The sequence below is a fragment of the Penicillium malachiteum genome (assembly GCF_028827825.1).
Source record: "Penicillium malachiteum strain IBT 17515 chromosome Unknown utg000005l:1.0-9002435.0:326005.0-9005861.0, whole genome shotgun sequence".
NCBI lineage: Eukaryota > Fungi > Ascomycota > Eurotiomycetes > Eurotiales > Aspergillaceae > Penicillium > Penicillium malachiteum.
The window spans coordinates 474,310-500,153 of NW_026643099.1; the positions used below are offsets into that span (position 1 = coordinate 474,310).

General features: G+C 47.7%; 12 protein-coding genes across 12 annotated transcripts; 5 read left to right on the forward strand and 7 right to left on the reverse strand.

Moving 5' to 3' along the window:
* Nucleotides 1–874: 874 nt before the first annotated feature.
* On the reverse strand, nucleotides 875–1,615 carry N7483_010209 (actin-binding ADF family protein; the record flags this gene model as incomplete). Its single annotated transcript, XM_057093636.1, has 5 exons — nucleotides 875–1,012; nucleotides 1,097–1,145; nucleotides 1,220–1,474; nucleotides 1,537–1,547; nucleotides 1,610–1,615. The coding sequence occupies 5 exons, from the start codon at nucleotides 1,613–1,615 to the stop codon at nucleotides 875–877; spliced, it is 459 nt and encodes a 152-aa protein (XP_056939607.1).
* Nucleotides 1,616–2,491: 876 nt separating this feature from the next.
* N7483_010210 (glutathione S-transferase family protein) lies at nucleotides 2,492–3,409 on the reverse strand (the record flags this gene model as incomplete). Its single annotated transcript, XM_057093637.1, has 3 exons — nucleotides 2,492–2,704; nucleotides 2,784–3,125; nucleotides 3,257–3,409. 3 exons carry the CDS (start codon nucleotides 3,407–3,409, stop codon nucleotides 2,492–2,494), a joined length of 708 nt encoding a protein of 235 aa, XP_056939608.1.
* An 856-nt stretch (nucleotides 3,410–4,265) lies between these two features.
* Nucleotides 4,266–5,823, reverse strand: N7483_010211 (SH3 domain protein; the record flags this gene model as incomplete). The annotated part of the gene is made up of 2 exons (XM_057093638.1): nucleotides 4,266–5,670; nucleotides 5,747–5,823. 2 exons carry the CDS (start codon nucleotides 5,821–5,823, stop codon nucleotides 4,266–4,268), a joined length of 1,482 nt encoding a protein of 493 aa, XP_056939609.1.
* A 937-nt stretch (nucleotides 5,824–6,760) lies between these two features.
* N7483_010212 (uncharacterized protein) lies at nucleotides 6,761–7,056 on the forward strand (the record flags this gene model as incomplete). Its single annotated transcript, XM_057093639.1, has 2 exons — nucleotides 6,761–6,814; nucleotides 6,841–7,056. 2 exons carry the CDS (start codon nucleotides 6,761–6,763, stop codon nucleotides 7,054–7,056), a joined length of 270 nt encoding a protein of 89 aa, XP_056939610.1.
* Nucleotides 7,057–7,955: 899 nt separating this feature from the next.
* On the forward strand, nucleotides 7,956–8,513 carry N7483_010213 (putative stress response RCI peptide; the record flags this gene model as incomplete). The annotated part of the gene is made up of 2 exons (XM_057093640.1): nucleotides 7,956–8,013; nucleotides 8,110–8,513. The coding sequence occupies 2 exons, from the start codon at nucleotides 7,956–7,958 to the stop codon at nucleotides 8,511–8,513; spliced, it is 462 nt and encodes a 153-aa protein (XP_056939611.1).
* Nucleotides 8,514–10,579: 2,066 nt separating this feature from the next.
* she9 (putative mitochondrion biogenesis protein (She9)) lies at nucleotides 10,580–12,226 on the forward strand (the record flags this gene model as incomplete). The annotated part of the gene is made up of 2 exons (XM_057093641.1): nucleotides 10,580–11,279; nucleotides 11,367–12,226. 2 exons carry the CDS (start codon nucleotides 10,580–10,582, stop codon nucleotides 12,224–12,226), a joined length of 1,560 nt encoding a protein of 519 aa, XP_056939612.1.
* Nucleotides 12,227–12,971: 745 nt separating this feature from the next.
* Nucleotides 12,972–14,129, reverse strand: rip1 (ubiquinol--cytochrome-c reductase catalytic subunit RIP1; the record flags this gene model as incomplete). The annotated part of the gene is made up of 4 exons (XM_057093642.1): nucleotides 12,972–13,153; nucleotides 13,234–13,384; nucleotides 13,447–13,535; nucleotides 13,700–14,129. 4 exons carry the CDS (start codon nucleotides 14,127–14,129, stop codon nucleotides 12,972–12,974), a joined length of 852 nt encoding a protein of 283 aa, XP_056939613.1.
* Nucleotides 14,130–14,809: 680 nt separating this feature from the next.
* Nucleotides 14,810–15,548, reverse strand: N7483_010216 (histone-fold domain-containing protein; the record flags this gene model as incomplete). The annotated part of the gene is made up of 4 exons (XM_057093643.1): nucleotides 14,810–15,126; nucleotides 15,189–15,279; nucleotides 15,346–15,431; nucleotides 15,491–15,548. The coding sequence occupies 4 exons, from the start codon at nucleotides 15,546–15,548 to the stop codon at nucleotides 14,810–14,812; spliced, it is 552 nt and encodes a 183-aa protein (XP_056939614.1).
* A 412-nt stretch (nucleotides 15,549–15,960) lies between these two features.
* On the forward strand, nucleotides 15,961–18,768 carry N7483_010217 (chloride channel protein; the record flags this gene model as incomplete). The annotated part of the gene is made up of 6 exons (XM_057093644.1): nucleotides 15,961–16,512; nucleotides 16,571–16,798; nucleotides 16,834–16,929; nucleotides 16,983–17,060; nucleotides 17,118–17,443; nucleotides 17,502–18,768. The coding sequence occupies 6 exons, from the start codon at nucleotides 15,961–15,963 to the stop codon at nucleotides 18,766–18,768; spliced, it is 2,547 nt and encodes an 848-aa protein (XP_056939615.1).
* Nucleotides 18,769–19,208: 440 nt separating this feature from the next.
* N7483_010218 (pyridoxamine-phosphate oxidase PDX3) lies at nucleotides 19,209–21,393 on the reverse strand (the record flags this gene model as incomplete). Its single annotated transcript, XM_057093645.1, has 5 exons — nucleotides 19,209–19,445; nucleotides 19,609–19,702; nucleotides 19,804–19,852; nucleotides 20,230–21,204; nucleotides 21,342–21,393. The coding sequence occupies 5 exons, from the start codon at nucleotides 21,391–21,393 to the stop codon at nucleotides 19,209–19,211; spliced, it is 1,407 nt and encodes a 468-aa protein (XP_056939616.1).
* Nucleotides 21,394–21,802: 409 nt separating this feature from the next.
* Nucleotides 21,803–22,147, reverse strand: N7483_010219 (putative quinol monooxygenase; the record flags this gene model as incomplete). Its single annotated transcript, XM_057093646.1, has 1 exon — nucleotides 21,803–22,147. The coding sequence occupies one exon, from the start codon at nucleotides 22,145–22,147 to the stop codon at nucleotides 21,803–21,805; it is 345 nt and encodes a 114-aa protein (XP_056939617.1).
* Nucleotides 22,148–23,700: 1,553 nt separating this feature from the next.
* N7483_010220 (GMC family oxidoreductase) lies at nucleotides 23,701–25,801 on the forward strand (the record flags this gene model as incomplete). Its single annotated transcript, XM_057093647.1, has 7 exons — nucleotides 23,701–23,996; nucleotides 24,054–24,168; nucleotides 24,222–24,301; nucleotides 24,354–24,661; nucleotides 24,709–24,843; nucleotides 24,896–25,655; nucleotides 25,705–25,801. 7 exons carry the CDS (start codon nucleotides 23,701–23,703, stop codon nucleotides 25,799–25,801), a joined length of 1,791 nt encoding a protein of 596 aa, XP_056939618.1.
* Between the last annotated feature and the right edge of the window lie 43 nt (nucleotides 25,802–25,844).

Below are 25,844 nucleotides of genomic sequence, written 5' to 3' on the forward strand. Positions count from 1 at the left end.
GCACCACGTCGAAAATATGACAATTGATGATTAAAATGATAAACCGGGGCCAGCAGAGCCAGGGGAGCACGAGAGCCTCGACTGGGGAAGAGAGTGGAGGGGGTGGTGGGTGTGGGTAGAGAAGACTGAAGTTGCTGTGGTTTGAGGTGGAAAGACGAGAATCCGGACTAGCGCTGTTCTGGGTTTAGCTGGACTCTGATTGGGTCGTGTTGGCCACACCCGGTCTTCGGCTGATTAAAGGCGGACAGGCTCATTCGTTATGACGCTCTCTACTACAACTCAAGTGCATGATCTAGGTATATTTCAAAGACTGTAGTATTCAAATGTTATATTGAAGAATAAATATGACGGTAGAATAAAGTCCACTCTAATATTGAAGCTCGTGCAGGAATAACTCAGGGAAAATATTTCGGTCGCATCAACTTGAAACTACCAGTATCTACTCATGCTTATACTACCACTACAGCTTGCAAAGACTTAAAATGAACCCTCATAAATAATAACAGAATGGTGGTCAGATTGCCTAAATACTACTCTACATCAAAACCACCTTAAAGATCAGTTTTTTCAGCCCATTGCCACCCGTCATATCTCTATACCACAGATAGCAGAAGCTTGATTTCAAACAACCACCATCACAGCAGCCATGGAAACCGCTCAAAAGATCAGCAAACATGAGAATGGCCTCCCAAAGAACAAAGAGGCAAGAAAAAAAAATAAGAAAGCCGAGTCGTGACGGTCTTTGCATTGCAACTAGGAGAGAAACGATGATTGTGCAGAGAGAAGAAAAAGGGTTATGGATTGATCGTGCCGTAACGGGGAATCTCCTTTGGAATCCCTATTGATCGCATGACCCGGACCCAGCCGGCGTCATTTATTTAGCCTTGCCACCGCTGGCCTCCTTCAGGACGGCCTTCCACTCAATGTCGCTCTTGTCGTCGGCGTGGAGGGAGGTGGCAACGTTGAGAGCATTCTTGAGGTTCTCACGGGTGGAGGCGTAGATCATGGACAACTGAAGATATGTTAGTCAATTCTTATATGGAAAGCTAATTTCCTAATAGCTGAAAGCATCGTAATCAATATTTCATATACATACCCTGGTGGGGGTGTCGGAGGGAACCCAGGAGATGAAGATAATCTTGCTTCTACACATTCAATAATATGTCAGTCAGAGGCTTAAATTGACGATGGAAGAGTTGGAACGAAAGAATCTTCTTACCGCTTGCCCTCACCACCGCCGAGGTCGTACTCAACATCGTAGACAGCGTAGCGAGGCACAGGGTTGCCGGCAGCATCCTTGGAGTTGTCGAGAGCAGTGCGGAAGACTTCATAGTCCTGGTCCTGCTCGCTACCGGTCTTGTCAAGAACAACGGTCTTCTTGTCGTCGGAAATCTTGAAGATGAGGAACTTGGTCTTGCCGTGGCTCAGACGGAACTCGTTGAATGCAGTGATGCACTCATCGGCAATGGAAACACTGCGGGGGCGAAAGTCAATACTTAGGGGAACGGAAGGAGGGGAGGTCGTTGGCGGTCGTACCCAGATGCGAGCTGCGCAGTAATATAGTTAGCATTTGAGCAATTCGTTCAGATGGGAATTCCGATATACATACAGACATGGTTGCTGCGGATGAGAGAAGACAAGAAAAAAAGGGGAAAGATGACGGAGGCCTAGAGCGGGCGCACGATGTCAGTGGCTTGAGTTATTGAAATGGTCTCATATTTTTATGAGACTGTTGCGATCGCCTCTATGGATCTCATTTGGAGATGCCATAGACTTACAAAGAACCAAGGGTAAGGGAAAACTCACGGAGCAATGGGGTGTGATGGTGAGGAGGCGGAGGGGTTGTTGCCCAGGTGTTGCGATAGTGGGGGGGCGACTGCACGTGATGTTGGACCGTCTTTTGTTGACAATAAACAAACCAGAATTATCAAGTATTAATGATTTAGATAAAAGATTTTGAGAGATTTCTGCTCTTTTTAAACTCGAATTTCTCCTACTGACTTTCTATGTACATTGATCAGGCATCCGTGGTGTTTGTTGGCAGCCTAGAGAATCAGATTCATACCAACTCATACCTCTTGACAATATTGAGTAAGGTTGTCCGAAATCACACCACCTGGTATTAAGGCCTTCTGCATGTGATACTTAAAAAGCAGAAATCCATATCTAGAAGATATCTAGTAATCAGTTTGGGCATTCTCCCAGGTCACGGAATACCCATCTTCGATCCTAAGTAGTACTGATACACTACTATATTTGGACCTGAGCCCTCAACCATGGAACTGATATCGTCCCAACACGTCACTGCCCCTCTGAATCTTCTGTACGAAATCCACCACTTAGAACCCATGAAAAATTCATAACACATCATATTTCATATCTAACTGAAGCCTGAATATTTCATCATCACCAGTATGAATGATAACAGTCTCACTTTCAGGCAGAAAAGCAAGAAAATCAGCTAAAGAAAAAAAAGTTGTAGCCTATCAACCTAGATCTTAGGAGCATAACGAGAGCGTGTTCGGTCCGCAATGACCTTCAGGTCAAAGATGAAGTTCACGCTCTCCTCCGCAACGGTAGCCTCGGCCCAACGCTTGAATCGTGGTGCCTGTGCCTCCAGCAGAGCAGGCAGCTTGGCACTAATCAATCCATGCTCGGGCTTTGTGAAGCCCAAGACACGAATCAAGAAGGATCCAGTTTGGACCTAGAAGAAGATGTCAGCACCATATCAGACCAATCATATTGATTCAGGCATAAAGGGCGTAGAGATAAGGGAAACATACCTCAGCGAGAGTAATCTTCTCGTTGCCTCCAAAGAAAGGACCCTTGCCGTCTGTATCCGCCAGAAGAGGCTCAATCTCTTTTACGACAGCAGCGACGAATGCCTCACCATGGGCATCACGCTCCTCTTCAGAAGCAGAGCGCAAGCTAGCAGTGAAATGAGGCTGAACCTTGCTGAAATATGCATCAACGAAGAATGCGACTCGAGCACGGAAGAGCGCATTCTCGGCAGGACCCGATGGGGGGAGGAGGGTGGAGGGGTGAGCGTCAGAGAGGAACTGGGCGACAATGCCAGATTCAGTGATCACATTGCCGTTGTATGAGAGACTGGGAACGAGGCCACGCTAAATGAAATAAAGAGCTCGAAATTAGCTTTCTTGCATTCAAATTGCGGGGGTGGGGGAAAGCTGCAGTCGCAATGTGCAGCTCTAGAGCCTGCATCCCATGCAGAAGGGTGTAGCAGGAGATGGCTTACAGGGTTGACCTCCAGATACCAAGGTTCACGAGGTGTGTTCAGATCAATGGTAACCTCTTCATATTCGAGGCCCAGCTCGTTGAGAGCAATGTGAGCACGGTGAGCCCAAGGGCACAGACGGCTGGTGTAGAGGATGATTTTGGGAGCAGACATGATGGTTCAGGTGGTGATGGTCAATGGAAAGAGAATTGGTATCGAGGGGCAGAACAGACGTTTTAAGAGTAACTAAGACGCCATCATTTATTGTATCGCGAAATCCGAGAGGGGCTTTTTGGATTAGTAAAAGCCCAAATGGCGAAATCACTGCCGATATCCCCGACTCCGGGTAAGTCCTGTCGAGAATGTGGGGATGTCCAAACTTATCGGTACTTGAGGTTGGGTACTTGACCATGGAACATAGTGGATCAATCCCCATTTATATTCATACTTCAATGTTCAGATATTCAAAGGCCAACTTTTGAAATGAGATTAGAGTCTAATTATGTACATACATTAATGCGTGCACTAGATGTATCCGATATCCTCAAACAACGAGAAAACAGGAGGAGCAAAGTATTGATGTACAATAAGAAGACAACTCGAGTTCAAAGTCAGCATTGCGTGATGGCCTTGCTTGTTGCGCCAGCATCCGGTTCCACAGGAATCGGTGAAATCCCAAGAATAGAAGATGGGAGGGGAAAATAAGTAGAAAAATAAAAGTAATAAGAAGGAAAGAGACGAGCAGCTCGATCGCCGTAAAATGGGGGGTATATAGAATACGAGTAAAAAAAAAAAACGCAAAAACACAATCATCCCACGAGAAATGGAATCAACCCATGAGGTCGTTGGGCAAAGGGGGGAGAGTTTATGGAGAGAGATGAGGGAGGTGGGTGAGGTGAGGGACTCGGCCAGCCTGAGGGAAAAATCACCGGTCAACTTTCTCGCGTAATGCTAGCACGATGCGAGAGAATGCACACGCTGTCGTCAAGGCGTTAAGTTCGCATGAAACAAGGGAATTTTCCCTTAGCGCTCAATACTCATCTTCTTCCTCCGGAACACCGCCGTCAATGATCGTGCGCCAGTGCTGTGGGAGACAAATGCAGACCAATGGGAAAGCCTTGATCTCACCAGAAGGTGCTGGTGACGAGCCTGGTCTTTTTGATCCATGAGAGACACCGCTGTCGCGTTGCTCGCGATGGCGAATATCATAATCTTCAGCGCGCTCGTGGACGCGTACTCCCGTGGCCCAGCCATCGTCCCAGATGCCAATCACCTTAAGCATCTCACCTCGATCTAATTCAAACTCATCCCCGGCCCGCGGAGAATATGCCCATAGAACAGCCACATGGTCGCCGGGTTGAATATCGTCCTGTGAGTAGTAGTCCCGGAAGTAGGACAATTGCTCTGACTGACCACTAGTCACCGCTTCAGGGGATGAGTATTGACCAATGGTTCCTGACCGAGGGGAGCTATCGCTGTCCAGTCCAGCCAGAGCAGAGCTACTTGAAAGTGAACCATGACGCTTACCAGTCACAGGAGGAATCCTCTTAGACATGGCTCCTGGGCTAGCGCCCATTCCTTCTGAATCAGATGTATCACTGTACTTGGCAGCAAACATTGCACCGGATGTTCGTGATTGGGCGGGGGAAGAGCTGGGCATTTCGCGCAAGGCGGACATGCGTGCCACACGACCACCTGGAACAACATTGAATGCTGCAGCTGTCGGGCTTTCCGCTTGCTGCATGGGTGGCGTGGCGCCTTTCCGTTGGGGATTCGGCTGATTCAGGCTGACAGCATCGGTCTGCGACCGACGACGACGACGACGACAGATGAAAAGCAAGAAAATCAAAGCGGCCAATATGGCGGCCCCTGCGACAGAGCCAATCACAATTCCCGCAATGGCACCCTTCGATAGCCCACTACTACCATTGCTAGCGTTGGATCCGGCAGTCGAGCTGCTTGTCACGACGGGTTGAATGGATGCGGTCGAAGAAGGAATGGTAACATTTTCGCAGACAGTGGTGGCGTTGGCCTTGGTACAGCATGAGTCGCTTTCAGAATCACAGTATGTGCAGAGTCCGATCGTATTGTTGGCGAAGCCACAGTTATCAGGCTCATTTGTGGCTCCCTCCACACAGCTTCCAGTTAATGAGTCTGCGGGTGATGCACAGATAGTGAAATCAGATCGAATTTGAGACATGTAATTGCTGGCGTGACTCGAGCAGAGGTTGGAGTTGACAATAATCTCTTCCTCGCTAGTCGCCATCAACGCGCATGTATCCGCGCATATCGGGTCGGATTGATCGGAGCTTAGGCCGCAATCATCAATTGAGCTTTGAATAATACTACTGCAGAGAACGCTGACAGTATATTGCGCGTAGTAGTCGTTCAATACGCTCTGATTAAGACCCGTACAGCCCAAGGTATCGACATATCTACACATATGTCAGCTTTGTCCTCGAGTCCAGCCACCCTTCCTTCGTTGTCTCTTCTCGTTTCAAAGCGACTTACTTGGAGGTCACATAGCTTGATGAGACATAGTTCTTGAGAGACTTGTCGAATGATGTGACATTAGAGACGGATTCCATCCATGGACTAGATAGAAATGTTTTGTCAGCGCGTTCTCGGGACTATGAAAACATTGGGATATCACTCACAAGTCAGCATATTGACTTGAATTTGTCGAAACCATGGATGTACTCCAAGCGGAGCATAATGACGAGTTGGAAAGCGAGATGCAACTCATATTGGGCGAAAATCCTCCGAGCGACCCAAGTTCTGTCCAAGAATGTTGTCGCAGATTGTGTCAGATCTCCAGAGTCGGGCTTTATTGTCGCATATCTCTTCCGATAGGTTTGTGTTTTTTGTTGAGTTTTGTTTTGTGTTTTTCTTAGAATCGGTTGGTCGGTAAAAGAAAGACCCCAGGTCCTCCGAAATATGTGCTTCGAGCTTGCAGAAAGAAAAAGGGACGCAAAATGAATTGGGAGGTTAAACGAGTGGCTTTCGGGACCGACGATGCCGTGGGGGACCCGCAAAAGGAAAGATCAATCGAGCCCCGGGGGTGCTCTTCAGATCAAGAACTGAATGAACAAAAAACGAATGGAAAGAGAATGACCAATTGAGGGGAGAAAGAGAAGAGGAAGTTCTGAGTGGTCTGGGCTTCGAAGGTTAGAGGGGGGGCTAAGCCAAGTTAACCCAGTCAAAGGGGTGCGCGCGCAAGATGAGACTGAACCAAACGGGAAAGCGCCGAGTTGAAACTTTTTGCAGTTTAGCGTAGGAGTTTAGAGGAATTGGATTCAGGTACGCATGGGGGATCTTAGTTCAAATTTCCTTTCTTTTTTTCTTTTTTTCTTTTTTTCTCCCCAGCGTTCGATTCACCATGTTTACCGTACATCTATACCGAAAAGGGGTTAACGGCCTCGGATACGAATTACTCCCACAATTAGATGGGGGAAAAGGGGGCTTGTTTCATATAGGGTTATCCGGCCACTCAATATTATTCTCCTTCTTTCTTATCATTCAATAATGGTTCTCAAGCTCAAGGGTTTCCAAGTGCGGAGTACCGATCATGGTATTAAGGTATCAAAAGCTATGTTTACCATCAGGTACTCCGTTCAATCCGTACTTTGCGACCCGAAGTGTCCGAATGGAGACTTGACACCAACGTTGATTGGCGCTGTTCCTGGTCTTCCACCAAGTCTAGTCCACTCTGGTATCTGGTGTACCAGCCTCGCTTGGGACCCGTTACCCGGCGATCGCTATCTCTTGCTCCCGTGTACAATTTCTGCGATCTTGGGCGAACGGTGCGAACATCTGGTTAATTGTCCGAGCTCCCTTACATCATGCACGCGAGACGAGCCGACGTAAGCTCTGCGAGAGACGGCCCTTCCTGCGGGGGGGCGAGACATAAAATGAGATACATAAGCCAAGGACCTATGGATGTATTGAATGAAATGGATATGTAGGCAAACACTGGCATGATTCTGCCTCGCATAATCTTCACTCGGAGATATAACCAGCTTTCATCTGTATGTAAAAGGGTGAATAGGTAATAAAAAACTCTAAACACTATTCATCTGATATACAGATTGGGACTTCCAACCTTCGAGCGCTTGAGGTCATAAATTCGTACTCCGTACTCCGTAGCTAAAGACACCTTACATGGACGAGGAATTCACTCATTCAAAGGTTGTGTTATGTCCAGGTTTGAAGAAGCTCAAGTCTCAAATTTTGGCTGGCAACAATATTGAATGCAATGACTGATTAAAGTTCCAACCTTGGAATCTACTCGGAGTATCTTTAGTACTGGCATTTCTCTATCAGAATGGTGAGTTACTATATATATACGTGGACCTTGAAATACCCGCTTTGACGCATGCGACGAGTCTGAACCTTGAAATATTGTGAACACCTGGCAGTCGATCACTGCAAAACAGGTCATAGATCAAATTGAAGAGAGATAGATAAAAAAAATGAGAGTAATTCATCTTAATGAAATGTAAACAAAACTGAACGTCGAGTCCTTGGAACGTAACCTCAGGTGTCCATGGATAGATGTATCATCATGTGACCACCGTCATCTGATCCCAGGCTGCCATTTACATGCATGGTCAACCGCATCTCTATTCCCACCAAAAACCTCGACTTTTTGGATTGCTCGAATTCCTCTCGAAACTATCATTCTCTCCCTGCAGGAGATAGACCACAAAAACCCAGAGCTATGTGTAGCTCTGATGTCTTCCTGGCCATCCTGGCCGTCTTCTTCCCACCCATTGCCGGTAAGACCCCCACTCCTTGCGACTGATCCAACAGATCAGAACAGCCAAGTGAACAAGAAATTTTTTTTTTTCACTGACAATATTCCCCCTATTTAGTCTGGATCAAGGCAGGGATCTGCACTGCTGACTCCATCATCAATATCGCCCTGTGTCTACTCGGTTACGTCCCTGGACTGATCCACGCGTGGTATATCATCCTCAAGTATCCAGAGCAGGATTATGACGATGCGGCCTATGAACCTATCCCCGGTGGCTCCAGCCAGCGCCGTGATTTGGAGAACGGCCAAGTGACCTATTACTACGTCTCGCACCAGCCTCCTCAGCGTCAACCCCAACGATCATACGGCACTACAGATGCCCCGGCCCAACAGCCCGCTCAGAATAATCAGCCACAGACTGGAGGCCCCAGTAGCAGTGAGCAGCCAGCAACTGAATCGCGACCCCCACCAACCTACGCCGAGGCTGTGCAAGGGGATCACAAGATACAAACTCAGGATTAGATCAGTGGCGGACAACACGGGTGGGTTCTCTTCGCTATTTCTGGCGTGAACCTTTGCCGCATCAATCTTCCTCTATGATACCTCTATTCTCGTCTATTCGGCTCTTTTGTAATCGGCTTTGGAAATGGATCGTTATGACTTTTACGAAGGAAATGCGTTTGCGTACTTTGGTTTCTTGTTCTCCCACATCATCTCTAAGATATGGCTACTTACCCAGTCTTTTTTTTTTGTTTAATACATGTACTTTGAATATATAATAAAGCACTGGGAAATCGCGACTTCTATCATACCAGTGCTACTATTTTTTCTTATCACCTGGGCAGGAAATCCACCCAAACCTTGGAAGATTTGGATGGATTGGGAGGAGTAGACTAAACCTACCTACTACATACTGTATCTAGTGCCCAGGGAATGATGTCCCCTACTATGTACTGGTATTATCATGTTCCCTTCCAAGATTCTATGTTCTGTTCTGCACATGTGCTGTGATCACATGTGCAATTGATGTTCTCCAGGGCTGTCCTTACCGCGCAGTCCTTACTATAAGATAGTGGACATCTCTATAGATGAATACAAACCTCTTCTCCCCTTTCTTTCTTCTAGGAGGGTCTTTGGGTCTTTCTTTGGTCTCTTATCTAGATATCATTTGGTGTGGTTTGTTGTGCTGGATCGACCCGTGCACCTTGAGTGTACTGCCTAGAGCGTTCCCCTCAAGTGCTCTTCAATACCTCCAGGGCTCCAGTTATTAGAATTGATATGCCCACCAGTCTATGTAGTACCTAGTACATACAAAGTATGTATGTTTAGGGCCCTAGGCCTGGATCATGATGGTTAAATCCATGTTCTGGCTTCCAGTTTGCTCAGGTCCATGGTTATAAGCTGGATCCTAAAGTTTGAATATTCAAATGTTGGAACATTTTGAATGTTTGTTAACTTGAACTTGAAGAGTTCAAGTTTATGTAAATGCATGTGCACACTGCCAGTGGCATTCTCCCATGCATCGAAGAATATGTTCTAGCCCTAAACCTTCCAAGGTTGGAAATATGTTGCTGTTGGATATAGTAGGTAATGTCTTTTCAAACAAGAGTCATTTTCCATCTATGGATTATGTCTACACAGTGAGAAAACACAGAGATGAAGAAGAAGTGAAAAAAGGAGGGAAGGAAGAGGGATAAAAAAACATATCGGAGCGACGCAGCGAACCCGTACTATGAAAGTTGTCCGCGGGTTAGCTGTATCTAATTCTAGGTCGAATTGATTCATTTCTTACATTGATCTCTAAATACCTAGGTAGAACCAAAGGAAAGAGAAGAACGGAGAAAACCACAAAAAGAGAACAAATAGTAAAAACTTTAGATTAAAAATAGGAGAATCTGCGACGAAAGGGTTTCAACAAAAAATCGCTCGAGCGACGCAGGGATCGAACCTGCAGTCTTTGGTACCGGAAACCAACGCGTTACCATTACGCCAGCCGCCCACTGATTATGTAACATGTTCCTTATCCATCCATGGACTTGCCAGGTTGGCATACAGCTTCCAAGACTCCTGGATAGACTGCGGGTACCATAGGTAGGTAGGCAATGTGTTACTATCCTCAGAGAAGAGCTGCTATGTTTGATACTGGTGAGTCACACGGCAATATTATTATCATTTGTCCATTCCAACATTTTAAACATTCGCTATTTATTCAAGCTCCTCTTATCCGCTTCGAATATTCACAGTATGATTGGAGGATGTAGTAGGATACCACATGCCCAGGTGGTCGAAGTATTCAAGTCACAACCTTCGAATGTTGGAATAGCTCTCGGACAAGAAGCCAGAAAGGATGTTTTAAATCACATTCATACAGATACAGACCATAAGTAAAGCCGAGTCAAAGATATGTAGAAACTGTACAAACATAGGACAGATCTCCAAGTCCCCTCAGAGTTCTGATGCATGTGTACCAAGACCATTCGGAGTGATAGGTTGGCGGTCAGTCCCATCTGATAAGCTATCCCACCCGAAACCACCTCGGGATCGTCTCCGTTGCCGGAACCTCGCAACCCAAGCACTCCTCCTGGCCCATGGCCCCAATCTCGGCCATGCAGTCCATGCCATTGCTCTTGAGGCAATCAATCAGATCGAGTATTCATATTTCCCGCACCACAGCTCGACCTGCACGTCTGCATCTCCGCCCGACAGCTCCGAGCCCCGTTCCAGCTAAACCGACACTACGAGCATTTTCAGTCTGCCTGCAATGTCAATTCCGCCAAGAATCCAGTCTTCAGGAAATTCTTGATGGGAGAAACAAAGAAAAGCTCAGTACGGACCCGCAGAACTCGTCTAGCAGTAATGATGCTGCTGTGCCCGATGCTAGAACCCCGTCGGAGGTAGAAGCGGAGAACTCTCGGGCAGCGAATTTCTCCGCAGCTGCGGTAGATCGGAGTGTGGATGATTCTACGATAAAGGGGACTGAGCGAGGTCTTTTGGATCACCTCGAGGCAGAACAGAAGAGAGAAGAAGAGGAACGAACGGGAAGCACGCAAACTCTTAACTCGGAGAGTGAACAGAGTAACGGCGGAGCTGGAGCTGGTGATGGAGCTAGAGAAGGAGGAGCAGGCGGGCTGCCCTCCTATCTCGAGAGCCGAAGATCGAAGCTCTCGAAGCAATTTACTACGATGATGGACAATGTCCAGTCCAATGTCTTCGTAGCGGGACAGCGGTTGAATGACCTTACCGGATACTCGGGCATTGAAGCACTGAAGAAAGAGATCCATGGCCAAGGTATTTACACCAAGACAGCACTCTGACAAAGACAACGAGAAAGTGAATTGAAGGCTGATACTAATAATCCTGTTTAATTGTTTTTAGAAAGCCGCCTTCGTAATGCACGGGCTCAGGTCCGCACCGCGAAAGACGCCTACACCGCCGCCATCAATAACCGCTCTACTTCGCAGCGCGAAGTCAACGAGCTCCTCCAGCGCAAGCACGCTTGGTCAACAACTGATTTGGAACGCTTCACTCTCCTCTACCGCAATGACCATACCAACGAAGTCGCCGAGACAGAATCGCAGGAAGCTCTGTCGCGGGCGGAGCGGGAGGCGGAAGAGGCTGCCGCACAGTTGAGCAAGAGTATTCTCTCTCGTTACCACGAGGAACAGGTCTGGTCGGATAAGATCCGGCGCATGTCTACGTGGGGAACTTGGGGATTGATGGGTGTGAACGTCTTGCTTTTCCTTGTCTTCCAGATTCTCGTGGAGCCATGGCGCCGGCGCCGGCTGGTGAAGGGATTTGAGGATAAGGTTGTTGAGGCATTGGAGAAAGAGAAGGCGATCAACCAGGCTATTCTTGCGAGTAGTGTGGCATCGCTCATTGATACGGAGAAGAGTGTTGATGTTTCAGCCGAGAGCTCGGTTGTTGCTGCATCCACCACCGAAGCACCTAGCAGTGAGAATGTCGAAGTTACTCCCACTGAGACCGAGGTCCAACCCTCGACGCTGCTAGAGACTATGTCCCCCTCGGAGAATCTCTCTCAATCTCTCTATTCCCGCCTCGCTGGAATCTCTCTTCCTCCAATCTCTCTTGAATACTGGCGACAGGCATTGAATGAGCTTCTGAGTGACCGTAGCGTTGCTACTACCCAGCGCGATCTCACCGTGGTTGCTGCGCAGAGCGCTGCAGCTGGTGCAGTCGTCATGGGAGTTCTCATTGCCCTGCTGAAACCGAGGTAGAGTCTTGGCTTGTTGAATTGTGCATGATAACAGATGTATATGAAGAACATCCTCTACCCCATTTGCATGACCCCGTGTGGGTTCTTATCGGTGTTGTGATATAATTTCCTTGATCACCATTTTGTACAGATGAAAATATAGAAATAGTTGGGATTGAACAATGCAATTGTAGTACTATGATGGAAGAGCTCCTTTATAGACCTTTATTCTCACATATAAAAGCTTAAAAATGCATGGCTAGTATGACGCCTTCTAGGCCAATGCATATTAAAGCTATTGTGACGACTCGTAGGACGTTTGGAATATCGAATATCAAACATAGGAAATCTCATGACTAGGCAATACACTGGCAGATATAGAACAAGTATATACTCGAGGAAACCGCGAGACCAAACCAACCAGAAAGTCCCACTGAATCTCCCCAGAATCAAGACTCAGGTCTGCCAAAAGAAAAAGCGAAACCCGTAGACCAAGCCGCAAGACCGAGGGACAAGACCTTGAGAAAAAATGGGGGTGTAAAAAAAAGAGGCTCATTTTTGTCCATATTAAAACACGGTCTCTTAATCTTGACAATGACACACGGCCGCTCTGTCTAAAAGGAAAAATAAATCGAATAACACAAGCACATACATGGAAACACTTCTCATATTTCCTGGTCCCATTCCCATCTCTGGTCTAAACAAAACAAACCCCAGGATAGATCCGGGGGAGGCAGGTAAATGATTTTTTGGAGATCAAAGATTGCTTAACCAATGACAAGGGTCTCATCCTCGGGGAAGGCGTATGCGGGGACCTCCAGGTTCAGAGGGGCAGGGCCCTTTCGGATACGGCCAGAGATATCGTAGTGCGAGCCGTGGCAGGGGCAGAACCAGCCGCCGTAGTCACCAGCCTCGCCAATGGGGACACAACCAAGGTGAGTGCAGACACCTATAGAAGAAAGGCTAGTCAGTCATAGCTCCGTGAATTATCTCGGGTTTTATTTCCCCGGAATATCAAAGTTCACTTACCCAGCATGACCAGCCACTCGGGGCGCTGGACACGGTCGTCATCAGACTGGGGGTCACGCAGAGACTCCCACTTGGTCTCACGGGCCTCATCGATCTCGCTCTGAGTACGGTGACGGATGAAGACGGGCTTACCACGCCACTTAATGATGACCTATAACAGAGTGTTAGGATAGGGTGAAACCGGGTATGATGACGAATTGGAATATCACGTACGTTCTTGCCCTCGGGGATAGCACCAAGAGCAATCTCAACCTTAGCCTGAGCCAGGACATCGGCGGAGGCGGACATGTTGACGAGGAAGTCTGTAGGGGGCGAAAGCACACGGTCAGTCATAAAAGAACTCGGGGATACCAGCCAATCCACCTAATCCACCACTATCGGACGCATTCATTCCTCTATTTCCTTGAAACTCTCTCATAATATCCGTATATCTCTCGAACCGCGACAGAATGGAAGAAAAACCTACCCTGAACAGTAGCCTTGGCACCGACGGCGGTAGCCAGACCCATGGTGCCAGCCATGAAGTAGGAGAAGACCTGGTTGGTACGGGGAGAAGAGTTGGACTTGTATTTGCTGAAGTTGGGGATCTTCACGGTGGAGCCACGCTCGCCGGCGTTGACGAAGGGGCTGTCGAAGGATGTCTTCGCATCCGCGACTCCCCTCCGCTGCTGGCAGGAGGTGACGGCGGCGCGGGCGGTAGGCAGCTGCTGGCGGGCGCAGGTGCGCAGCAGAGTGCTGGAAGCGGAGGAGAGCGACATTGTTATGGCAATTGACCACTGGAGGAGGGGAGGTGAGACCGCGGCGTTGCGTGGAGAGCGAAGGTAGGGAGTGGATGAAGCCGGGATGAAGTTGGAGCCAGAGCTTTCGCTAGAGATCGGAATCACGGGGCTTGTCATTGGCTGATGCGGGCCGGGTGAACTCGAATACTGTACCAGGTCATGTGATCTACTATAAAATCAACTTCATGTCATTTCAGTGTGTATTTAGTTTTATTTAAATATATTAAATGATTGATCAGATAAGAGATAAACTAGAGAGGGAAAGGCGACATTCGTCCCATGAAGTTTGAGTGAGGTAATTTCATTGAAGTGCATATCCCCATTATCCTTCTTACCCGATGTCAAGTCTATATAAGTTTAAACCTTTTGAATTTTTAAGAATATAGAAAACTTTGAACAATCCAAGAACTGGAATTGGGTAGAGAAACAATTTTTAATTATTTCAAGTAAAGCTATAATACCACTCGACCATGCTCACCTCTGAAAGTACCCATGGTAGCTTGAAGCCGAAGTATACCGAGTAAGCGGAAGCACTTAAGTATATACCCTAACAACTTGTAGACTTTCTGTCGTTATGTATACACCATGTTAAATTGACATTATCCATTCCATGCTACACATAAAGAGTACTTAGGCCATGGTACCATGATCATCCTCTGGGAATGTCCTTTCTTAACCAACGCCGAGAAATAATCCAGCCAAGAAGCAGTGATATCCTGAATATTCCATGAAAGAAAAACTCCAATGCAAAACAACCAAGTGAGAGAAAGGCAAGTCAACCACACGACTGAGTCGCATCAATCCTGCATCTCAACATCGTTATCGTGGCGCGCCGAAGAGTCCACCGTCCGATCCGCGATCAGTGTACTGACAGGCACCCGAGCTGTGGGTGATTGATTTGTATCTTCTGACGCTTTCTCTGTGTCCTGTGGCTGAGCACCATTCTGGTCCCCGGCCGGCGCAGCTGTCCCGTTCAAGCGTCGCTGGCCCTTCTCCAACTCTCCTGGTGCACCCATCTCCTTGGCCTTCTTTTCTTTGAATTGCTTGTAGGTCGTAGTCTTGGGAATTACGTCGGCGAGGAACTCAAGGTTATCGATGTGGGATACGGCGGTGGCTATTATAAGACGTTAGTTCTCCGTTACTCAAATGCAAGCCTGACCGCCACCGTATACTTACCTAGATCTTTGTATTGAACAGTCTTCCGCGGCTTGCGCTCTGACTTTACCACATTGTGTCCTTGCTCGGCGAGATATTGGATAAACATTTCCTAGGATGGGTATCAGCGGGGAATCGTTCAGCAGTTTCTTGCTTCGACGGGATGCGCGTGACGTACAGTCGCCATAGCGATGACAAAGGTCGCGTTGTTGGAGCATTGTACAATGTCATCATCAAGTTGGACGATCTTCTTGATACGAGAGACTAATGATAGTGGTCAGTCATACGAGTCATCTCCTTCTCTGCAGCTACATTGTACTCACTAGGTAGTGCACTCTGGCCAGTGATCTCATCTGGCTCAGCAGCGTTCTTTGGAGACATATTTGGAAGTTGAGATCTGAAGATGGAGAAGGAAAATTATAAGTGATTATTGTAGTATTTCAGACTTCTTGAAAATGGGTCTGTAGCGCGAGTGTAGTTTAAGAAGGATAAACGCGTGTGCGCGGCCGTTATCTCAGCAGATCTCCATTTCCGTTATCGATTACTTGGCGTGGAACTCGACCTCCAACACCTTTAACCTCAACTTTCCTTACGCCGCGGAATTGCATAAATTCCCTCCCCGGTTTCCTTCTCTGACACAGTCAGAAATCCGATGAGGACAGATTAGGTGCTGGTCAGATCTTCAAATTTGACCTGCGTCGCCTTGTTCCTGCAATCTTCCCCTTGTGGAAGAGGTGCATTACCCGTTTAGCTCGAGCCTGACTATGCTGAGCTTACCCCTCCGGTCGTTGTTATGACCTCGCCACGCTCATCATCACCTTATGCCCGGTCGCCCTCCATCCTGTCAGAGCGCCGGGATATGCGCAGGCTGTCTGGCCGTTCCCTTTCCGTCTCCTCTACAGCCAATTCACGCCCGGCCAACGATGCGCAAGCCTCCGGCATCACCGAAGAGATTAGCGAGATTAAGCGATATGAAGATTTTACGACAATAGATTGGGTTCAGGATGCCGTTTACGAACAAAGTCGCCGACGCGCTAAGCGACGAAGCGGTTCAGGATTCTGGGACCAGGAAGGTGTCTTTGGTTGGAGACGCAAGCTAGTGGAATCCTACGATGCTGGCCAAGCCTGGCTTGTAGTGACACTCGTTGGCATGGCGATTGGTGTCAACTCTGCTTTGCTGAACATCATAACAGAGTGGTTGTCAGATATTAAGCTGGGTCATTGTACCACTGCATTCTACTTGAACGAACAATTCTGCTGTTGGGGCGCAGAAGGAGGTTGCCCCGAATGGAAGCCTTGGACAGGATTTTGGCTATTTAATTATGTGATCTATTTCATTTTTGCGGTAGGATTTGAACCCAATCTTTGCGCAAACATAAAACTTGCTAATAACAAGTGTATAGATCTGGCTTGCTTTTGTTGCAGCGATTCTCGTCAAGACCTTTGCGCCTTATGCCGCTGGCTCTGGTATTTCCGAGATCAAGTGTATTATTGCTGGCTTCGTTATGAAAGGCTTTCTGGGCGCCTGGACCCTCATAATCAAGTCTATTGCTTTACCTTTGGCCATCGCATCTGGCCTGTCAGTTGGAAAGGAGGGACCCAGTGTTCATTTTGCCGTCTGTACTGGAAATGTCATTTCCCGGTTCTTTGGCAAATATAAGACAAGCGCATCAAAGACGAGGAAATATTGACTGCATCGGCAGCGGCTGGTGTAGCTGTTGCCTTTGGCAGTCCTATTGGAGGCGTGCTATTTTCCCTAGAGGTATTTTCCGAGAGAATCAACCCCAGGGGAACTTGATGTTAACGCGCGAACAGGAAATTGCCAACTACTTTCCACTTAAGACTCTATGGCGCAGCTATTTCTGTGCCCTGGTGGCAACGAGTGTCCTTGCGGTATGTTCTATCTTTTCCATCGGATTGAAATGAATTTTCTGACCTAGGGATGTATAGGCTTTGAACCCCTTTCGGACTGGACAGCTGGTCATGTTCCAGGTCGAATATGATCGCACATGGCATTTTTTTGAGCTAATATTCTTTATCTTTATTGGTGTGTTTGGTGGACTTTATGGTGCCTTCGTAATTAAGTGGAATTTGCGAATGGCATCATTTCGCAAGAAATATCTCGGGAAATACGCTATCGCTGAATCCGTTTTCCTTGCTGGATTTACTGCCATTCTTTGCTATCCCAATATATTCCTGAAGATCAACATGACAGAGATGATGGAAATCCTGTTTCGCGAATGCGGTGGTGGACACGACTATCACGGCCTGTGCCAGTAAGATACTACCCTCAACTCCTTCGTTAAAGACCGAGACTCTAACACATTCCCGCAGGGAGAAGAACCGATGGTCAATGGTAGTATCGCTGGCTATTGCTACAATTCTACGCACTGGTCTGGTCATTATTTCCTACGGCTGTAAGGTTCCAGCTGGAATTTTCGTCCCGTCCATGGCCATTGGCGCATCGTTTGGTCGTATGATAGGGATCATGGTGCAGGCACTTCATGAGTCATTCCCTAAATCAGCATTCTTTGCATCATGCGAGCCAGATGTTCCATGCATCACCCCCGGCACATACGCCTTCCTGGGCGCGGCAGCAGCGCTCAGTGGTATCATGCATATCACGATCTCAGTAACGGTCATTATGTTCGAGTTGACCGGAGCTCTGACCTATATCCTACCAACCATGATCGTGGTGGGTATAACCAAAGCCGTGGGAGACCGTTTTGGGAACGGAGGAATCGCAGACCGTATGATCTGGTTCAATGGATTTCCGTTCCTAGATAACAAGGAAGATCATGTCTTCAACGTTCCAGTCTCTCACGCTATGACGACAGACCCGCTATCCATCCCAGCATCCGATTTCCCCGTTCGTGAAGCGGAGCATTTACTAAGCGACAATAAGTTCCAGGGCTTTCCAATCGTGGAAGATCGAAGCAGCAAGACTCTTGTTGGTTATATCGGACGCACAGAGCTTCGATACGCGATCGACCGCGCCCGAAGCGAGGGCCTTCTATCCCCTCGCGCGCGATGCGTGTTTACTGCGGATGCTGCAGAGGCATCTGTAGCTCGCCGGGCATCAGGGCGACATAGTTCTCGCTCGCTTAGTATTCCGGATACGTTTGATGCTATCCAATCTAACGGAACCGGCGTTGTCGACTTTTCCCGCTTCGTGGATCACACCCCGCTCACTGTGCACCCTCGTCTCCCGCTGGAGACCGTTATGGAAATCTTCAAGAAGATGGGCCCGCGTGTGATTCTCGTTGAGCACCGTGGTCGCTTGGCTGGCCTGGTCACCGTTAAGGACTGCTTGAAGTACCAGTTCAAGGTCGAAGCCGAGGAGCACGCGCTAGCGGCGACAAGCTCCTCGGAATACTCGGCTCTTGGTGGCCACTTGAATAATCCAGCGGCCGAGACACTAGAAGACCGCCTGTGGCGTCTGATTCAAACTGTGATCAGCTTTGTGTCAAGCTCTGGCTCACGTCGGTCTGTTGGATTGCGCGAGCGGGACCGAGCCCGTCCTTCAGAACCCTCTGATATCCTGGATGGAACAGAGAATGACGGCTTGGTTGAGTTGGAGGACAGAGAGCAACGGTCTTAGGACTGATTGCTATGATTGTATCAACTAAATTTTGTGGATATAGGCTTGATAGAGGAGTTAACCATGTAAAGTGTTGCTTATGATGACGGCTAGTACATTCGATTTTCTCATGGGTTGGCATATTCAAATTCCGAATATATCATGATGTTTTGCTATCTTGCTACCCTCCAGGACTGATATCCATGTGTAACTCCAGCCTTGCGAATCGTCCATACTATTCTGTGGCGTTCGGACCAAATAGGAATATCATGTCGCACAAGATAATCTAAACTTCAGTGACATCCATGAATCTGATCTCACAACCTTAATCAATCCCAACTACCCACCTTACTATAATCATACTCCTCGCTTGCAACTTAAGGATTTGCTTCAACAAAATTCCCATTCCAATAATATACCAAATACAAGCATATCATATATACATCTCCTCAATCAATAAATCAAACCCCATCTCGCATACCTACCAAAATACATCCAGCCCCCATCATCGCTGCACCAAGCCACCAAAGTCCACCCACCGCCTCACGGAACACCACCATACCAAAAAGCGCAGTAGCCAGGAAATTCGCCGCGGTATTCGTGATAGAAACCTTGGTCGTAGATGGTCCAGCTGTTAAAGCACGGGTGAATAGAGCCCACATGATAATATTGCAGAGAACATTGAGGCCAAGACAAGCCTGCGAGTTGGTTAGTATATGGAGGGACGACTGGACTTCAAATGTTGAGAGCAGGAGGCTAATACGGATGCTCTTTATGCATGTATTGACTCAGGTCTCGATTAAGGAGTCTGCATGTCTAAATATGTGCAAGGATCTATTGGAAAAGATAACTGGAACTTACACCGCGGACAAGTAGCTCTAGAAATGGGGAGGAGTCTAGGCCGAAAAGGTGTGCTAGGGATTGCGCGAATGATGTGGTGTGTTGATCCGTTGTTCTGCATGGATGTTAGTCGAGTTCCATCAAGATAAATGCAGAGAAGGTGAATTATTCCTTGAACTTGTATGCATTTATCAAGTCCTAGGCTGGGTAGCTTACAGCTTCGCGAAGAGTCCGTTCAACGCGGCGAATGCACCGCTAGCCAAGGCTAGGAGGATCCAGGGGGGAGGTCGATGACTTTGGTGTTGATGTGGATGCCATTGGAATATTATAGATGTTCAATATAATAGTAATAAATGCTGAGATGGGATTAATAGGTTGTATATTGGGTCAGTGTATATGAATAGGTGGATCGCGTCTAGGGAGAACGAGGAGGTTCAAGTTGGATATGATGCCAAGACTGATAAGGTCAACTGGTGGCGCTACGGATGATCTATACAATAACTTGAGTATTGAACCTTGCTAGATTGTTGATATGATGTATTGTTCCAACTTGAAGGTTCAAGTTTAATCTATGATCATATACAGAGTGTGTATCTATGAATGCACCTCATGGAGAAAGTCGCTGCAACCTCCACTTCCCACCTTCACCCTCAGCAGGTACATAGCGAAACCGATCATGCAATCGACTCCGTCGACCTTGCCAGAACTCAACCGACTCAGGTACTAAACGCACACCACCCCAAAACGGCGGCAAGGGGATATCCTTAACACCAGCAAACCTCTCCTCCATCTCCTTAACCCGCTGCTCAAGCAGTGTGCGCCCATCCTCAATGTCTGTCCGCTCAATATCCACCAACGCATCCGAACCAGCCGCAGCCTCCTGCACTCGCGCAACACTCTTCCGCCGCTGATGTGCTTCCAGTTGACCAGGCTCAGCAGACCACAAAACCTTACTCTGCCAACTCGCCCAACCCCCAATCTGGCTTCCCCGCTCCCGAGTCCTCCAGTAAAGTTCACTCTCTTCCCTCGAAAGCGGCTCAAAGATTCCCTCCACACGCACCTGGCGCTCAACACTCGCCCAGCTAAATGTCAGCGCACCCCATCTATTCCCAAGATGAGAAGCTGCCGCTTCAGCTGGCTCGGGCATGGAGCCTAGTTCCAAAATATCCTTCTCATTACATCCAAAGACCTGCGCACCTTTGCCTTCTCGACTCCCCCAGTTACTGTACACGACCCAGCCACGCTCGTCCAGCTCTTTGAGGTAGACTGTGCGGGCGCTAACGCGGCCGGAGGGGAGCTCGGCTGTGGCGAGAGTACAGGTTTCTGGGGCGGAGCTAGGCGCGAGACGAGGGTCTTTGAACCAGGTGTGGAACTGGTGGAGGGGGTTTGTGCCGTGGATTTGAGAGACGGTAAGAGGTGGGTTTGTGCCAAATTGGTGTGCGCGAGCAGGATTGGAGAGGATCTCGTTTTCCGTGGTGGAATTTGGGGTTGAGGTATCAGAGCGGAGGGCTTCAACTGGGTTAAGGAATGGGACGGAGGTTTGTTCCGGGGTCTTTGATCGAGTTAAGGGATTCGAGGCGTCGAGGTTTGGTGTAGTTGCTATATCACCGGGTGCAACTGTAGAGCATGGTGGTTAGTATTGAGCTTCGCGGGGTTCAGATCGTGTGATTCGGTGTTCCCCGCGGGGATCTTGACAAGTCCTGGGGTTGTGCAATATGATGGATGGAGTAGAGAGGATGGTACGTAAGGCGTACAAATAAGTTTCTTCGGGCGCCTATTGGCGTCTGGTACTTCGTTTTGAGACATAATTGGTTTGGGGCTTGAGATGGTTGAATAGGAAGCTTGGAGGTGATGAAACGCGCGGAACGGAATGCGGACAAATGAGTCAAGAGCAGATCCGAATCGTGAAGGAAGTCGAGGGAGCATTAAAGATAAATAAAGATAATTGAACTGGAGAGAGAATTATAAAGAATTGAAGGCGGATCAACCGCCGAGTCTAACTAGGATGATATATGCACACGTGAAGAAATGGTAAAGATCTGGGGTGTTACAGATCATGATGACCGTACCACGATCGTCACCGTCATAACCGTGGAAGCATGCCACCCCCGCCACTTTAACCTCTATGTCATGAGATCCATATTAGATCTGAAGACAAGTTTCCTTCAAAATAAAAGTAGACAACATATTCCAAGGTCTTTCTGGAATGAATTGATCAGGGCGCAGGCTCAATGGCTTTCATGAACTTCGCCTTAACACCCCGAATGTATTTATCCTCCATCAACTTGTCAATGACCGGCTGGTCATTATGCTTCTCAAATGCCTCGCGTCCGGCATAGCGCTCGAAAAAGTGAAACAGATTGGGATCGTCATTATCTCTGCAGAGACAATAGTAGATTGTGCCGGGTTCTGATTGTGCATTGCGGGTAGTCTCGGCGTAAACGGCCTCCAGAGCATCTGCGTGCTCGGGGTATGCGTAAACCGTGCCAAAGACGACAAATTCAGTTTCAGGAATAGGTTGAGGTCCAGTGAGGAATTCTTCAGACTCGTAAGCTGGCATGGTGATCGAGATTGTGGTGGAATTGGAAGAGTGGACTTGAGACACCGTGGAGGTATGAAGCCGACTTAGGGATGTAATGATATGAGGTTTACTGGACACAGAATGGGGGTAATTGAGAAGTTATTTAGTTCAAATCTTATCGGTGAAGAGCAGTTTTTAATTCTAATTGATGAATTAATACGGAGTACCCCGTACAGGGGTCTGTCTAGATAGTCTAGATAAGAAGTCATCGTGAGTGAAACCGCGCAAATAAACTAAACTAGAACGGTTAGCGCATGCCACCCTAATCTATGGCCCCAGGGATACCAAGATATCCAGTGTCATAGTAATGTTTGAATTCAACCTGCAGCATCGATATGCGGCCACTAGGTTCATTCATCCCAACTTTGACAACGAAAGAATTTTCCGAAGTTGACGAATTCACGCAAGAGGCATCGGCCTGTTTGGTCCAGTTTTTGAACACCGTGGTCGATGATCCATCTCCACCCAAAAGTCCTGGAGGTCTCTGACATTCTAATCATCTGATCATAAGACAAGAATTGAATTCTGTAACCGCCGTGTCATGCCGAATCGATGGCCTGGGTTTGGTGATCCAAATCCCCTTCTTATTGTTACGATGTGATACGTCAAGTTGATAGCTTGTTCAGGGCCGCTTTCGTCTGGTTCCTGTTGACAAGGGCCTGGCTTGGTAGCCATAGTGGGTGACGGGCGCCCGACCAGCATAAGCTTGAGGGATTCCTCCGGGTCAAGGGGGAGGTCGGACCGAGTGGAATTCTTTTGCGCGTACGCCCACATGGCGTGGTTGAATTTGTCGAAATTCTCCAGTCCCTCGTAACATTTTGGTAGCACCTATGAAGACTAAACCGTGCAAATCGAAGTTCATTCGTCAGATGATCGCATTTCTCAGAGCATGACTTCAGGGGTATGCTATAAAGCGATGCGTATTGATCGTTAATCTCGCCTGACAAGAGAGAGAGTTATGACGGTTGTGTATGATCTTCTGCGAGGCCGGAAGTGAAGCGAAACAAACGATGAGCTCTCTAACTTATCTAATGTTTCGTGTCAGCCTCAATTGTTGAGAAAACATTGAGTTGAATCATTTCAATAGAAAGGGAATTTTAGTATACACATACTGGCGGTGCAATAGTCTCTTCAAGTGTTAGCGCAATCTCGATGTTGTCATAGGTGAGAAACCCAGTGGACCGGGGAAGATCGTCACTGCACTGATGAGTAAGGCCAACTGGTGCTCAAGCTCAAGAGGAGAACTGACACTACTACGCTTTTCAAAAATTATATTAATATTGAACTGAAAAGAATTCAACTTCCTTCTCGAGTCAAATATTGCGAAAGTCAAAGCGTAAGAATGAAGTTGACATCGCTATGGCTTATCGAACTTCCTATTATGGAAACCCGCTGAGCTATCAGCACAGAGCCTCCAAGTAAAATGTACAAACCTCAAGTCGGGAGCTATGAATAAAAGACTCATCTCTAGCTTCTTTGAAAAGTCTCTGAGCTGTACAACAAGCGACACTGAATCGAAGATGAAGCCAACAATGGCATCCAACGCCAAAGCCATTTCGGGTCGAACATTTGACTACATTGTATGTGGCGGAGGCACAGCTGGTTGTGTCATCGCGGCAGAGCTTGCTTCAATCCCCAATATTTCAGTTCTTCTGATTGAAGCTGGGAGAGATTCAGGTCTCGCACCAGATGTTCTGGTCCCAGGGAAATATGTCAAGCAACTCCAAAAAGACAAGGAGGGACTATGGGAGTTGGAGACAGTACCACAGAAGCAACTGAATGGGAGGAAGTTGATGTTCCTCAGAGGAAGACAGCTTGGAGGAAGTTCGTGAGTTAAATTAAATTAATTCAGTATCATGCTGCGGCCATGACTGATTGACGATAGTGCTGTTAATTATATGGCCCTTGCTCGGGGCCCGGCTGCGGATTATGATGACTGGGCTAGGATGGTCGGTGATGAAGGATGGTCGTGGAAGAACATATTGCCATTGATGAGAGAGGTTAGTATTGGGGGTTTGCTTATTAGAGAAAAAGTTGACAGGTCATGATGTAGCTCGAGGACTTTGACCCAACGTTACCTGCCTATCTGCAACATCTTGCTGGCCCCAAGATAAAAGACCGCGGAACTTCTGGGTAAGTCCTCAAGATTGTATTTATTGATCATTTTGGACTTATGAAATCAAAGGCCTCTGAAAATTGGGTTCGGTGATGAGATGGTTCCTGGCATTGAGACATTCGTGGAAGCATGCCTGGAGAATGGGATTCCGCTATGTCCAGACATCAACTCAGGAAACCCCGTGGGTGTTGGATTGGCGCAGTTCAACGTTCGAAATGGAGAGAGATATTATGCAGCGAATGCTTGGTTGAACGAGTCAGCTCGGAAGTCTCTTCGGAATCTGACTATAGTCACCGAGACAGAGTGTGATCTCCTTCATTCGAGGAACGGAATCGTCACTGGGGTGGAACTATACCACCGACCTACAGGAGAGAACTGTCAGTCTTTCAACTCGTGGTGATGACTCAAACTAACTGACTCGTAGTACATGTGTACTGCCGCAAAGAGACTGTTCTCTGTGCTGGCACATTTGGATCTCCCAAGATCCTTATGCTGTCCGGTCTTGGTCCTAAAGATACCCTGAAGCAGCACGGCATTCAAGTCAAGGTTAACCTGCCAGGTAAGCTCATACGACTATCGATCCTGCGCTCTCTCTGACACAATTCTCATAGGCTGTGGCCAAAACATGCTCGATCACTCAATCATTACCTGCGAATACAAAGTGGACAATTCCATTCAAGCACACAACCAAATATTCTTGAACCCCGATCTTCTTGCCGACGCGGAGGCAAGGTACGCAAAGGATCATACTGGGCCACTTGCCATGTACGGTGCCAGTGGCACCTTAGCCTTCCCCAGGATTCAGCGCCTATTCAACTCAAAAGAATTCTCCAACCTCAACGCCAAAGAACAAACGTTCCTGATGGAGCCCTCAAGACCCTCTGCAGAAATTTGGCTCGGATCAGGGCCTTCGGTATACCAAGATGATCGACCAGAACAAAGCTATATGACGCACGAGCTTTTACTCCAGAACAACCTGTCCCAGGGAACCGTCACAATTCGTTCGAAAAATCCACGCGACCTTCCGGTCGTGGATCCGAACTTCCTTTCTCATCCGTTTGATCGGCGAATTGCTATCGAAAGTGTTCGTATGGCGCTGAAGATTGCTCGTTCCAAGGCTTACCAGGGAACTATTGAGCGATTGGTTCATGGCCCTGATCTGGATTTCGCGACAGCGGATCTTGATGCAGTCAGTGATGAGGTTATTCTGGATTTTATTCGCAAGAATCTGGATCAAGGATATCACAGTGTGTCGACTTGTCGCATGGGCAAGAGTAGTGATCCAAAGGCTGTTGTGAACTACTCGTTCCGAGTTAAAGGGATGCAAAACCTCCGCGTGGCAGACCTGAGCGTGTGTCCCATTCTTACATGGTAAGATATTTCGATATCACAAGTGCCTTCAAATGCTAACCAGAAACAGTAACCATACCCAGATCAATGCCTACTTGATTGGTCTACGATGCGCGAAGGAAATGATCACGAACCATAAGGGACGAACAGAGCTTGCGAAATTGTAGTCTATATTGAGAGATAGCACTTGAGTATCCACAATTTTAATAA